The following is a 14753-nucleotide window of genomic DNA, read 5'->3' as shown; positions in this document are numbered from 1 at the left end:
TAGTAATCTGCAAGCACCCTGAGTCAAGGCCTTCGGTGGCTGCTGGGGAGCCCAGGGGCTTTGGGGATCCACGCCACCTGGGCCTGGGGTCTGCTGGGCTGCCCTGGGACCTGGAGGAGGACGGAGCCTGGGCTCCCGTGCCCACCTGCTGGGTGGCCAAGTCTCTGGTGCCTTCGGGCCTCAGGTTCCTCAGGGGCTAAGCCAGAATGTCACCACCCGTAATGGCAGCCCCTCCTCACGTGACCCCAGAGGTTGTGCAGGTACGGAATTCACACCCAATTTCAAAGACTCAGCAGGAAAGAAACAAACACAACACACCTCACTAGTATCTGCTGTAATGATTACGTGTTTAAATAACACTCTAGACATGTTCTGCCCAGTAAAACGCTTGTCCCGTATCACATTTATTAAGTGTCCGCCTCTCAGTGCAGAAAGACAGGTGCCATGTGCCTGGCACTGCCCCCCAAAGTCCTCCCAGCTCTGAAAGCAGAAGACGCTCCAGATTTCTCATGGTGTTATCCAGCCAGGCAGCCCACTGGGGGGCTTGATCTGGGGGATTGGGAGTAGGTACGGGGTGGCGGGGGGGGCAAAGTCCCCCAGAGGAATGAGCAGCTGATGCCATCTCTGGACACAGAAGCCCTAAGAGGATACTTGGCTTTTCAGTTGCTTTTACCCAGAGGACCTCTGCTTATACTCCAAGGAAAGAAGACGTCCCACTGCTGGGATGTCTTGTCCATAGATGCCTTTTGCACTGAAGAGCTCTTTAAAATGAGAACAGCAGACATACAAGGGGCTTAAACCACTGCCGTCAAACCTCACGTGTTATCGGGACCAGCCTCTGCCATTATCTTTTTTGAAGATCTAAATTATGGTTATTTTGTTTTTGCTTTGTTAATTACACATCCCTTTAAATAGAACGAATCTCTCCCCTTTCTCAGACCGCAATCTGGATGTGCCTCCTGGAACAAGGGAGCCCGGGGAGGGGGAGCCGACTACCGGAACCGCCTGCTTCAGTCAACACAGGCCCCTGCGACAGCCCACACCCCACAGCCAGAACACCCAAGGCCTGGCTCCCGGCATCTCAGAGAGGGAGGGCGAAGGACGGCTCAGGACGCAAGCGGGGCTCCCAGCAGCTCTGGGTCCCCCGGCAACCCCAACCTCAGGTGGGTGGGTGGGCTGGGGTGGCTGGGCCATCTGCCCTCCTGACAGCAGGAGCCTGCCAGGGTCAGCAGCTCCAAGGACCAGGCTGCCAAGGACCTGGTGCTCGGCTGGCAGGGATGGTCAAGGGCCCTGGTCCGCTGCACTCAGGAAGCCAGTTTGGCCCATACTGGGTGTGACCCTGCCCCACATCTATGCCCACCCATCTGCCTCCAGCCTTCTCTTCCTGGGCTCTCACCGCTCCTTGCGGTCTTAGCGGCCCCTCCCTCAGAGCCTGCAAACGGGCAGGAAGGACATGCTGTGTCCCCATGACCCCTGCTGGTCACACATCACACACCAATGTGAATCCCAAAGGCACGCTGACTGCTGGGTTTTCTAACAGTCATGATGCCCCTCGGAGGACAAGGACTCCTACCTAATCAGAGCTGGGCTGGGGGTGGGGCCAAGGGAAACAGAAATGGAAGAAATCCTTGGCCAGTCCTGCAGGATCTGTAAGGGGGACGTGCACCCAGAGCCTGGCCAGCTCACCTTCCCACAGTGCTTCACCTGGGACGGCTCATGGCACAGCCACACCTCAGCCCAGACCCTTCTGTCAGAAGCCACCGAGACCACCGACCAGCTGGGGGGCCAGCTGCCCATCAGAATCACCTTGAAGCTTGGAGAACCTGACGGTGAGGCTACAACACAGCTATGCACCCACGCCTGGGGAGGAGTACCCCGGGCCAGAGACAGGACGCCAGGCGAGACCTGTGACCACACTGTCAGACACAGGGTGCGTCCTCCACCGACCGCCCCCTGTGGCGCTCTGTCAGCGCCTGTGAGCGCCACGGTGACCAGAGGTGTGGAGGGTGACCGCGCCGCATGGTCAGCACGTGGTGTGCTCACTACTTCTAGAAAGAAGCCTGCGTCCTAGTTTGCGCCCCAAATGCCTCTAAGTGCCTATTTCCTGACCTAAAATCAGTTCTGTTCATGGAAATCCCAAAACACAGTCTCAATTACCAGCAGTTCCTGAAGCTGGCCGGCTCTGACCCAGCCCCCCTCATGGGGAACCCGTCACAGGCTGACTGGCCGTCAGTCTCCCCCCACACCACCCTGGAGCGTGACCCGCGGGCACAGCCCCACCTCAGTGCCCAGTGCAGACGGGCCACGCGGCAGCAGAGGCGCTGTGGGTCGACCTCTGCCTGGCAGGTGCCAGAAGCCTCTCTACCCTCCCTGCTGAGTGTCCTGTCCACACTGAGCTCTAGTCAGAAGCGGAACACGTGGGCCAGGGGCTCCAGAAGGCTCACAGGTGACCCCAGAGATTGACACAGGCAAGTCCGCCGGTCTTGGAAGCATGAGTCACCCGCCTGTGGGAGCCCTGGGCTGCACCAGAGCCGCAGGGGCTCCATCAGCCTGGGGGTCCCATCTCCTCTGCCAAGGGCTGTCAGAGCTCAGGTCAGCCCAGGCTGTGGCTCGGGGATGCCCAGGCGGGGCCCCTGTGCCAGCATGGGGCCTGGGACCACGACTATCTGCACACACTGCCCGTGGGGCCACACACAGCCCAGACCCCGGTGAAGGTCCACAGGGTGCAAGAGACTCGGGACACAGAGGCTCCGAGGGAGCAGGGGGTCTCTGGTGCCTGGGGTCCTTCCCCACCTCCCCAGGGATCCTCAGTCCGGAATCCACCCCCACTCGGTGATGGTGCACAAAGACACCTGCTTGCAGCAAGCAGGTCTAGCAGCTGGGTCTACTATGGTCCAGGTGAGGCCGGGCTCTCCAGGGCAGGGCCGTGAACTACCGTCTGGATGGACGGAGCTGCCCCCACGGCTCGTCTGCTACTGCGCGGCCTGAGAGGGAGCCTTGGAGGTGGAGGGGCATTCTAAGAAACAAGACGGGGAGAGCAGAGTCCTGCTCTCCCCCACTAAAAGAATCTTTAACAAGCTGTTTCCTGTGACTCGCAGGACCTTGGCTAAGGTGAAGGGCCAGGCAAACTCAGCACACCTGCTCTGCCAGCCAGGCACTTCCTCTGGGGGAAACAGTGGGGAGAGGAGGGCTGTCACACCAGAAGGTTCCAGGGCCCTCCCAGCCCCCAGCAGCCACACCTCAAAGCAGACATCAGATCCTGGCTCCTGGGTCAGGTCTGCAAAGATTTCAAGAATCAAAAGAAGAGCCTCAGGTGCTGGGGGCCCTCAGATGCCCGGGTGGGCTGGGCATCCCCACAAGGCCACCAGACAGACCAGAACCATCCATAGGACAGGCAGCCGCATGCCTTCCACCGGCTCAGAGCACACGAAGCGCCCGCCCCCTGCTGAACGACACGGGGTGAGGGACTCTGAGGACCCCCAGCCTGGCCTCTCAGGTTCAGTGTCACCAGGGAACAAGAAACACCTGTCGGACTGCTGCTCTGCTTCCCGCCCTTAGAGGACACCTGGAACAACGTCACGTACTGCCTGTCACCACGCGAGCAGCCTGAGCTGGACACCGGGAGGGACAGGGCGGAACACAGCCCTACCCAGCCCCTGACTAGAATAACTGAGGCTATTAACACTGCAATAGCACCCTCAGGAGGTTAAGGGGCAGGTAGAGAAGAGGGGTAGAGGTGGGCTTGGGAAAGTGAAAGACGCTACTGAGAGGCGGGAGCTGGGTCATTACTGCAACTCGGTGAGAAACTCCTGAGGAAGGGGCTGCAGAAGCCCGCTCCCCTGCAGGCGTGGCTGCTTCCCGCATGGCGGGTTGCGGTACTTAACTGGTGCCCCCTGCCCATCCTCCCCACGGGAGCCCCAGGCGCAGAGGGCGCAGAGGCCGGATCGCTCCGGGGGAGCAGGGCGCCTGCTTGTCCACGCCTTACTCAAGTGGCCAGGACCAGCCTCGTGGCCCTTGAGGGCTCCAGAGGCGCTTGAGGGCAGTGGTGTTGGCACCAGGGTGCATGCCATGCAGGGAGGCCCCAATGGTGTACGTGGTGCCTCCAGACTTGCTGCCCTGATGGCTGGCAGGAAGAGCAGGGCGTTAGGAGCAGAGGAGTGCACGCCAGAGGTCACCCCATGCCTGTGCCCAGGGGAAGCTTCCACTGCTGACCAGGTCAGGGGGTGGCTGTCCTGCTTCTCCTCCTCGGACGCATGACCTTGGAGAGCAGCGTCTGGGCCCAATCTATGTCAATTGGCGGCGGGGTTCTGGTGAGTCAGGTGTATTGGGGCCATGCCTGTCACAGGCTGCGTTGTCCTGATTCCTTGCCCCCACCCCAGCACACAATGCCTGCAACCAGGGCTGCCCCTCCCATGTCCTGCAACGCCATCTGCCTCATAACGCAGGGCTCCCGAGATGCTGAACCGGGCAGTGTCTGCCTGCTGGAGGCTCTGAGCCCATGCTGGGCATAGGCATTTGTGACTCAATCAGAGTAGCGGTCTGAGGTCTCTCTCTGAGGCGGGAAGGTTCCCTGTGGGTTCTGCTCCTTTGGCAGAGAGCCATGGCACCCACCGTGGCTGCAGGACAGGGCTGCCGTCCTGCTAGCTCTGGGATGTAGGGCACCCCCACCGGAAATCCCCCAGGAGAGTGGAGCCTGGGTCTGATCTATCAGGAGGGCCTGCCCTTCATTGCTCTCTGAAAGGACCAAGAGTCCTGACACTGTAGCAGGGGCCTGAGCCCTCTGGCGTGCCCCAGCAGGCAGAGCGCCCGGCACATGCAGCCGAGTCTTACCTGCAGCTCCTTGTCCGAGTATTTCTGGGGGTTTTTGCTCCCTTGGCTCTTTTTGCGGAGTTTCTTCAGCTCAGCTTGGCACTTGTCCAGTGCATCACCTTTGCTCCTCTGCTCCGTCTGGTATTTCTTCAGTGCAGCCTGAGAAATGAATGCCAAAACAATGTGGGCAATGAGCCAGTGTACCCCTCCCACTCTCCACAGGGCCACAGTGGCCCGAGCCCAGGGATGGCAGCACTTGCGCAGCTGCAAACCTGAGGCCTCAGCTCTGCGCACCCTGGAGATAAAGATCAGGGCTGGGACCACCAGCTGGGCCTCCTCTCCCACCCAGGGCTGGAAGGGTGTGAATTCATGTAATGAACACTTGGCAGTCAGGCCCCTCGCCCTTCTGGTCGACCTGGGGGAGGGGACAGGACAAGGAAACTCATGACAGCAGATCAGAAGAGTTCGTGCAGGTTCCACATGATGGCCGCTACACATCATTGTTGTTACTAAGAGCAGCTGAGAGGCATGGGCAGAGGATCAGGGCACATAGGGCATCCGATGCAGGAGTCCACCCATGGGTAGTCGCAAAGGGGCACGAATGTCAGAGGAGCTGCAGGAAACTACAGGATGCAGAGCTCACGGGAAGCTGAAAACCCCTTGGACCAAGGGAAGTGTTTACACAGAGCCTGAGCAGGGCAGGTGGACCAGCAGGTACGGGTGGGCTACTTACACTCAGGTACCTGGAGTCCAGCTCCACCTTCTGCTCCAGCTGCGTGAGCAGCTCATTGTGAAAAGACTTCAGCTGGGTATGGAGAGAAAACAAAGGTCAGCGTTGACGTACAGCCTGAGGGAGGAGCCGAATGGGAGAGGGGGCCGGTCACAAAGACAAGGGTGCCCAGGACGCTGGGTACCCCCATGGAAGAGAGGAGCTTGTCTGACCCGTGAGCCAATGACCCTGGTGGAACCAGGTGGCCCCAGGAGAGAGTGCTGAACTGGAGCCTCCCCTCATGGCCAGCTGAGTGTAAGACCCCATCTGGCCTGTGCCCTGTTCTCCCAGGTCCTTCTGTATACCCCTATGCCCCACGATCGTCACCTCCTTCACATGTGACTTCTGTCTTGGGCCCTAGGTATGCCCCAGACCCGAGCGTGACCACAGGGCGGCACATGCCTCCCTAGGGCATGCACAGAGAAGCACACACTCGCCTCCTCCTTTCCCCTCCAACAGCACCTGCCCACCTGCAGCTGCCCCTCCCTCCCCCGGCCTCCCTGGGAGGCTGCGACTCACCATTTCTTCCAGCTGATTCTGAATCTGTCTGTGGACTTCGGCCATCTGGAAGAGAACATCCCCTGGAAGGCAGATGGCCGGAGAGAAAAGCAGAAGGGAAGTGAGAGCCTCAGAATCACTACCCCATCACCCTTCCACAGTTGGGGAGCACGCACCGGTGGGCCAGGCACTGGGGTTGCCATGGTCTGGGAACTGGCAGGCAGGCAGGGGTGCGCTGGGGGCAGGGGGAGGGGTGCCTCTCCAGGTGATGCCACCCAGAGGAGATGGGAAATTCTAGAACAACAAGTATGCACAGTTCCTTGGTGTCTCTGGGGGCTTGCGGGTGTCTGCATTGGAGCTGAGGTTCATGGCAGAGGTCAGATGAGAGGCCCTACTTTTGCAGGTTTCAACCCTGCATGCGATCCCACGAGCACCGGCATCTCCTCTCACTCACAGGCACCAACTACCACTGGCCCACCCACCTTGGGCCCAGGCAGCCTCGATGAGCAGCCCTTGTGTCCTAGGACATGGTGTGGAAGGGGGGGGTGACTGTGGAGGGAAGGACCCTATGGCTCAATACACACTATGGTCAGCAGAGCCCCAACACCCAGCACCCCAAATCTACACTATGGTATAGAAGCTCCAGGCTGGGGCACACACAGCAACTGCCTCCAATGATCCTCAGGGCCACTGCCCACACCCACCAAGTCAGCACAAAGGACCTCCCTGGACAAATGGCTCACTTCCTCCTCCGCAGAGAGTGGGTCTGGAACGGGCAGTGTGGGCTGCATTCATTTCATTGGCGAGTATTTGCTAAACAGGTGCTACCACACACTGTGGCCACATGGAGGAAGGCACGTCCCTGCCCTCGGGACCTGCTGACTAACTGTCCCGGAGGTGCTGCTTACACCAGGATGTCCCTCCCCTCATGGCCAGGCCACGCAGATTCACATGATCCAGAGAATTCTTTGGGTGGGCAGCCATGAGGAGAACCCCTGGTCTCCATAAGGCTTCCTAGAAAGCAGAACAGTTCCTGTGGCTCCTGCCCTAAAGGGATGATGCTGTCTGCCCTCCAAGGTCACACGGATGGCACGCAGGTGATACCCGGGGTCATGTTCCCTCCGAGAAGCACGGCAGGATCTGGGGGAGGCCAGCTCCTCCTGGTCCTCGGGCCATTCTACCAGCTGCTCTCAGCCCTGATGACCACAGGGCACGGTGACCACTGGCCACATGTGGTCAGATCTCCACCAATCCTTGGGGCAGGCTGCCCAAGGTCAGTGGGCTGTTAGGCGGCGGCGGTGCCCACCTCCACCCTGCAGGCCCTGGAGCCCTGCCTCCCAGGGTCTCTCCCTGTTGTTTGAACAAGGGCAGCCTCTCCAGCCATCAGGTGCCCTGCCTCCTGTCTGAGTTCTGAGTTCTCCCTCTCAGGGTGCCGCTGGACTGAGTTCCCAAAAGACTGGTTTTGCCTCAGACACATGGATGTCTGTTGAGGGAGGAGGAAGAGACGGGAGCGCCTCTGAAGGAGCCCCAGGGTTATCTGGCAGCTGGGAGGAGCCGTCATGTGCTAGGGAACAGGCAAAGCCAACCGCGTGTCCCCATCAAGAGACATTGGGGGCGGGGGTGGTTTTCCTGGTTGTCTAGTGGTTAGGACTCGGTGATCTTACTGCTGAGGGCACAGGTTCAATCCCTAATCTGGGAACGAAGATCCTGCAAACCGTGAGGTCAAAAAGGGAGCCACAAGCGTGTTGGCAGGTCCCCTTGGTCATGAGGTCAGATCACACATGGCTGGGGCTTACCAGGCCCTGGGCTAAATGTCCAGCCTGCTGCTTGTGCCAGTGGAGGGGAGACCCCCTCCTAGGCAGCACGTGAGGAAACACAGACCCCAGGCTGGCACCAAAGGCAGCAGGCTGTGCACGGCTGCTGTGGAGAGAGGAAGAAGCCCAGGCCCAGCCTGAGGCTGCGAAGGGTGCTCGCAGGCAGGGCCCGCGCCACAGAGCATGAGCGTGAGCAAGCACGTGGGTGTGAACGCAGTGTCTGTGTGGGTGTGAGTGGGGGAAGGCGTGTGCATGCGGGTACACAGGGTGTGTGTGTGTGTGAGCGTGTGTGGGAGTGAGTGCCTGCGTGAATGCAGAGAGAGTGGGTGTGAGAGTGTGTGGCCATGTTGCGCGTGGGTGTGGAGTGGGCACACTTGTGGCTGTGTGCGTGAGCCTCCATCTCCCCTCTCTCTCCCAGCAGCACCCCAGGGCGATGTTCCTGTAGATAAGCAGCTCCAGGAAGCTAAGGGACCGGGGGGACCAGGGCTGGGCCACGCAGGGTCTGCCTCCAGGACCACGCTCACCCACGAGTGGGGAATGAGAGGGCGGGGCGGGGAGGTGCCAGAACGGGGGCAGAGCCCGGAGCTCCTGGGACATAACCCCCAACCCAAGGTGATAAATGTTACTGAGCCACCAGGACGCCGGCGACACCCGTTTGGGATCAAGAGTCCCTGGGAGTCACTTCCCTCAGGGTCCAAAGAGCAGCCTGACTTTGTGTCTGATGGTGCCGTCTGGCGCAGGGTGCCTGGGGGCAGGAAGGTGCCGCCTCCACTGTGGCCGCCCATGGTCAGCATGGCTGATGGTCAACCACACGCCCAGGGCTGAGCTGAGGTCGACCTGCCCCAGCAGGATATGGCTCGAGTCTCACTCATCCTCTCCGAGCCCTGATCCACTTCTCCCCTGGCCAAGGACAACAGGGGACGGAAGGTTCCTGGTCCCCATCCTTGGCTGAAAAAGGAACCACAGAGACAAATACAAGTGGGCAGCCCAGGGGACAAGGCCAGGCTGCCGCCACCCTGACCCACCTGGCACAGACCTGCAGCTCCCGAGCGGGGTGAGGCCCCCCAGATCTGATCTGCTCCGTGGGGATGCTGAACTGTGTTAAGAATGGTGTGCATCGAAGTCCGGACCCACAGGTCACCCTCGGGCCCCAAGGACTCTCTCAAGTGACACGAAGTCCATAAATAAGACAGAGCAAGTGGCGCTGCTGGACATACTTGAGGCCCCAGAATCATAAATTAACATCCGACTCAAAATGAAAACACGTATCTCCTTAAAAGGCCGTACACAACCAATTCAAGAATGTTTGAAAAACAGCAGAAACAACAACAAACAGCAAATCCCTTAAAAAAAAGGAATTTTTGTTGCCAAGAAGAGTATGTGGAGATTCTGGCCCCTACACCCCATGCTCCATCAATGTACTGGGACACACCCCATTGCCTCTGCTCGCCAGAGATCCCCCTGTCCCGGGGGTACATGTGGGGAACTGGCAAATGGCTCTGAGCTGCAAGTCAGTGGTTGCACAAGTCAGTCCACACAGGGAACTTACACAGTGCGTTTTACATGCCGCTGCAGTAAGTCCCGTGAACACGTCTGCAAGGTGGTGGTGTGTGTGTGCAAGCCACTGGGCAGTGGACCCAGAGCACGGTCGGGGCACTGGGCCGGCTGCAGGGGATGGTCACTCTGTCCGGGGATGAGGCTGTGCCCCGAACTCGGCTCCCCAGAAAAGCAGGGAGCCTCAGGCATCAGCGTGGACACTCACTGGTCCTTTTTTACTCAAGTGCCTTCTGGGTCCTTGGAGCCAGGCGGCCAGCCAGAGCCACATCCTGTCCCTGGGTTCTGCGCACCTCCCCGCTTCTCTGAGTTCAAAGGACAGCACGAGGGGGCACACCTTCGCAGGCCCACCCCGCCCAGGGAGGAGGAGGCTGCGGGCTTTGAACCAGGCCTGTTTGGGAATCCAGGTCCGGGTCGACAGTGCAGGTGGGCCTTGAACTCAAAAAACCAGGTTTAAGATAGCAGCGCAAACCTGGCCTCACCAGAGCAAACAGCGGCGAGCAGGGTAACCAGCTCAAGCGCTACCCCCTGGTGGGACTGCCAGGGTCCCGGGACGTGTGAACATGGGGGGTGGTGGGCAGGTGGCCAGGCCCCCGGGTGCTGCAGTGGGGGCAGTGGGCAGACCACCCTGGCACTGAGGAGGGTTCGAGAGTGGCCCGCCGGGAGCAGAGACAGGAGAAGGGCACACACGGGTGCCACGGGGCTTCACCCAGGACAGAACCACGTCAGAAACCCAGACAGGCACCTGAGAACCGGGCGACGCCCTCCTCAGCCCCGCCACCCAGTGTTTACCCTGCGAGGAGGCCGCCAGGTCAGGGGTGAGTCACCTCCGGCTGCACACCCTTCAGCACCGGAGTTTAAAAATTCCTGGTATTCCCGGTAACCTCATTAAACACCCGCCTCCCGGCTTTGGGTTAAGAGTGGAATCCGGCACACACGGCAGCTCCCTGCCCCCAGGGGAAGGCGGGGGCTGGGGCAGTGCACACATGCGCCACACACACACACACACACCAGCGCACGCGCGCACACACACACACACACACACACACACACCAGCACACGAGCTGTGCTTCCTCACAGACACAGGCGATGTGCCGGTCACCACCTTTCCCTCCATCACAGTAAGGCTGGTGCAACTAGGACAGGACAAGATCAGGACAGTCGCCACCCCTCTGCTCTGTACACCTGGGGCTAGGAAGCCCGAGCGTCCTGCAGATGGTGTGTGGACCCCTGAAAAGAGGCAGGGTGGTGGCCTTGGGAGCCAGGCAGGGCCCTTGGCCCCCAAGGTAGTGGCCTTATCCCGGGTGACAGACGCAGAAAGAACTGGTCTAGCCTCCTAGTAGGGACGTGGCCCCCAACAGGGGCACAGCACTGGAGCCAGGGTGGCTGGGCAGGGCGGGCTGGGGAGCCCAGGTCTGTGGGGCCCGCAACCGGCCACTCTGTCCTCAAGGGCAGTCACAAGGTCGGGCAACCGCCGCTCCTAATTCCAGAAGGTTCTCATCACTCCAGAAACCTGTCCCCATCAGCAGTCACTCCCCTTTCCCTCCAGCCTCGGGCAACCACTCATCTAGTGTCTATACGGATCTCCCTGTTCAGGGTGTTTCCTATCAACGGGATCCCATGACACAGACCTTTGTGTCCAGCTTCTTCGCCGAGCGTTGTGGTTTTTGAGGCTCACCGGTGGCCCTGTGTCAGGGCTTCATTCCCGCCCCAATCGGATGACATTCCAGGGAAGGGGCCACACTTTACCTAGTCATCCACTGATGTCTGCCAGTGGACATTTGGGTGTTTCCACTTTTGGGCTGTTACAAACACTGCTGCTGTGACAATCAGCTCTTTCTTTAGGAAGCAGTTTTATAACAACCCTATATTCTGTTTGTAAACAATCTTCACAACATGATTTTTGACAACATGATTTTTGAGGTTTTTCCCATCTTCTTAGAGAAAGAAAGTCCACCAGCCAGCAGATCCTGGCAGGGGGAGGGTAGTTGAGTAAAGAGGGGGCCTCTGGCCAGCACCGTGACCACGTCAGGGGCTGGAGCCTCAGTGCTGCCAGGCCCTCCCAGGTTCCTCCAGAGCCAGCGCCCCTCCCAGGCACTGGCCACTGCCATCTCTGCGGGTCCTGCTCCCTGCTCCAGGCTTGTCCAAATCTCCTGGGAAGACAACGCTGCAGATACTAATAGGAATTGATTCCACAACGAGGAGCCTGCCTCTCCAGCAAGTCGGGGTGACTCAGCATCCCTCTTGCTTCAGAGCTCAGCCAGGAGGGCGAGGGCTGTCCCCAGGGGAGACTGCCCCCACTGGCCCCCCAGTAGGAGCTGGCTTCTACCAAACCCAGGGATGGAGAGCCAGGGAGAGTGCCAGGACTGTCACTCTGCTTCGGTTTTACCACTGATGCAAAGACATTCCCAACAGATTCTTAAGAACGGTGCACAGCCCCTGGCAAGAACCTCAGTACAAGCACAAGGTGGAAGGGCCCGGCATCAGCCAGGGTGAGTGCTGGCCAGCCCCTGGGGCCTAAAGGCACCCCACCAAGGGGAGGAGAAGGCATAAACTAGAGACCCCGCCAGCACAGAGGCAGTGTGGGGATGTACTGGAAGGTGAGGGCACGGCTGAGGAAAAGGGGGCCCTGGTGTGGGAAGGCCCCACGCCTGGGAGGACGGCAGCGGGGCAGACCCTGAGCTGAGCAGTGTGAGCAGGACCAAGGCCCACAGGAGGCCAGGTCTGGACACCCAAAGGGCGGGGCCCCGCTGTGATACTCGAGGAGCAGCAAGAGTCAGAAGTTAGATGTCTTCACTCACGTTACACATGTTCGGGGATGTAGGACCCACCGCTGACATCTCAGATCTCAGAAACATTCAAGTGTTTCCCCAAACTGGGATCTTTGGGAAAAGATGAAAGAGGCCAGGAGACTAGAGAAAGTTACATGTACCAGATTTTTCAAAGGCACAGACTCTAGAAACTGTAGGCTGGTGTCTTGATGTGGGAGTTGTTACTGTGACGAAGGTGACCTGCTCGCAGCCTGGGGCACTCGCTCACCTTCATCTTACCCCTCTGACGGTTGTTTCGTGAGCACGTGTTCCATGCAGGTGCCGCTGAAGGTGAGACGGTTAACCAGAGGCCCTGCCTCCATGGTGGCCATGCTCTTTCTCGGGAGAGGCAGACAAACCATGGACCGGTGAGGAATGGGGTGGGGTGAAAGGCAAGTGGGCCAGGCAGGTCAGGAAGGAGAGCCACCTGCGGGCCAGGAGGACAAAGGAGGCCTGTGGCCCTGGATGATCCAGAGATGGCAGGGCGGAGTTCGGTGGGGAGGCTCATCTCACTGATTCTTAAGCCCAAGCTCAGCCCAGGTGCAGCCCTGCCTCCCACCTGAGCTCCACAAGACACCAGGCTGTCCCCCAGGGCACTGAATGTTGACTCTTAGGGGACCTGAATGGAGGCCGGTTCTACAGCCACACCCAGAGGTTCCATCCACGGCCCTGCGATCAACGGGACCGTCAATCTGTCCTCAACAGCGCTGAGAAGACGGAACACACTTCTCCCAGCCCCACCCTCCAAACCCCCCAAAAGCTGCAAAAATAGCAAAGCAGGTACCCACTCACCCTCCACCAGGCTCCCCAGCTCTCTTCCCAACACACGTACATTATGTACCACGCACATACTTTTTGGCTGAACCATCCAAGACAGTAGTGGGCACTGTGGTGTGGCCAGCACGTCGGCTTCTACAGTTGGAGATCATGACTTGTGTGCACCGGCCCGCGGCCATCCTGACCTAGGGAGGGTGGCCACCGACACAGATCCTCCTCCATCAGCGCCCGCATCGCGGGGCCTGGTGCCCTGACATGCCACCACCTGAGAGCTACTCCCCAAGCTGGGACCTCACACCCAGCTCTTCAGGTCTTTCTCTCAATAAATCAGCGTTCTGTTTATCTAAACGCTGCTCCGTGAGCATCTGGAACAAGTCAGTCATAAACAGGCTAAATCACGGGTTACGAGGAATTAACCTCCAGCGGCACCAGAATTCTTATCTCTCCTCCGGGAGTCGGGAGTTTTCAGCCTCTTAAATCCAGAAGAGTCCTCTCCACTTGCATCTCTGACAACGCTGACATTTTTAAAGACAGTCTGCTTTTCTTTTTTTTGCAAAAAAAAAAAAAAAAAAAAATACATGTTCTTATAATCTGCAAATGACAAGAAGCTGAGGGGGAGTGTGGATCTGGGAGACTGGGAACAAGCCAGGATGGTGGGAGGGGTGGGCCTTGTCCCCAGGGTCCGGCCGTTCACAGGCCGGCATCTTTGCAGCTCCACTCCCCCTTCTGTGAACCGAGGGGGCCAGACTCCACTTGAGGCCCCCTCCCAGGCCACAACACTAGGCTCCTTATCCCAAAGGAGTGAAGACAGGATTTCAGGAAGGATTTGAGTTCTCACCCACTTAAGCTTAAAAAAGAACATGTTTTTTTGCCAAAGCAACACAGGCCTGAGGAAACCAGTTTCGCATTGGCTCCCATGGAGACGGCCAGTGGCCTGAGCTGACCCCCAGCAAAGGTTAGCGACAGCATGGGATGAAGGAGCAGTCCTCACCTGGCTGCCAGACCCCAAGGCTGGGCACACTGCATGGAGGGCCAGTCCCCCCTCCACAACACTGTGACCATCACAGGGGAGCAATGCTTCCAGTATCAGTGTCCAGGGGGCAACCAGTGAAAATTCTAAAACCTGATTTACATGAGCAGGAGGAGGAGGCTGGGGCCCCACGGTGGGGGAGGTCATAGAGGGCACTTCCCATCTCTGGAAGACGCAGGCGGGCTGAGCCCTGGCTGGGGGGTAGGGAGGGAGTCCAATAACCACTATGGACGGGCCTCCCCAGGGACCCAGTGCCACATAGCAGGACCATCCCCCAGAGCACAGACCAGCCTCCACCCCGCTGTGTGTCCACCAGCTGGCGGATGTCCATCACCGGGGCGACCAGGGGCTGACAGGCTCCAACAGTCTGGGCATCCCAGGAACAGGGCTCCAGGCCTGGGCTGACCTGTCTCATTGGTTACGTGTACACATCTGTACCCCATCCCAGGATGAAATCAGTGAGACCACAGATCTCTTGATTAGGAGGCTGGACTGGCAAAGCTCACGGCACAGTCCCCGCCCCAGAGAAAGAGCTGGGCAAGTGTCTGCCCCCATCAGTAACAGTGACCTCGACAGCCAAGAAGCTGGGTACCATCCATCTAGACATCAGAGGTCCCACCACACCCTCCTTCTTGAAGCAGGAGGAGGGCAGGTGCAGTGGTTCAGAAACTGGGCAGCAAGACAGGACATCC

General features: G+C 59.3%; 1 protein-coding gene across 4 annotated transcripts in view; it reads right to left on the bottom strand.

The window, feature by feature from the left end:
• The window catches only part of BAIAP2 (BAR/IMD domain containing adaptor protein 2), a 50962-nt gene that overhangs the window by 21564 nt on the left and 14645 nt on the right, over positions 1 to 14753 (bottom strand). For 3 of the 4 annotated variants that reach the window (XM_065911035.1, XM_065911033.1, XM_065911034.1), the window contains exons 3-5: positions 6098 to 6159; positions 5543 to 5614; positions 4831 to 4968 (exon numbers count right to left, since the gene is read on the bottom strand). In XM_065911035.1, the coding sequence (XP_065767107.1) occupies positions 4831 to 4968; positions 5543 to 5614; positions 6098 to 6159 (272 nt within the window). Of the gene's footprint in view, positions 1 to 4830; positions 4969 to 5542; positions 5615 to 6097; positions 6160 to 6736; positions 6755 to 14753 lie in introns of those variants that run through there. The other variant, XM_065911036.1, reaches the window with a different exon arrangement.

Source organism: Muntiacus reevesi, chromosome 18 (assembly GCF_963930625.1).
Source record: "Muntiacus reevesi chromosome 18, mMunRee1.1, whole genome shotgun sequence".
In the NCBI taxonomy this organism is placed as follows: Eukaryota; Metazoa; Chordata; class Mammalia; order Artiodactyla; family Cervidae; genus Muntiacus; species Muntiacus reevesi.
Note: the sequence above shows the minus strand (reverse complement) of the source record. Positions and strands in the feature narration are given on the sequence as shown.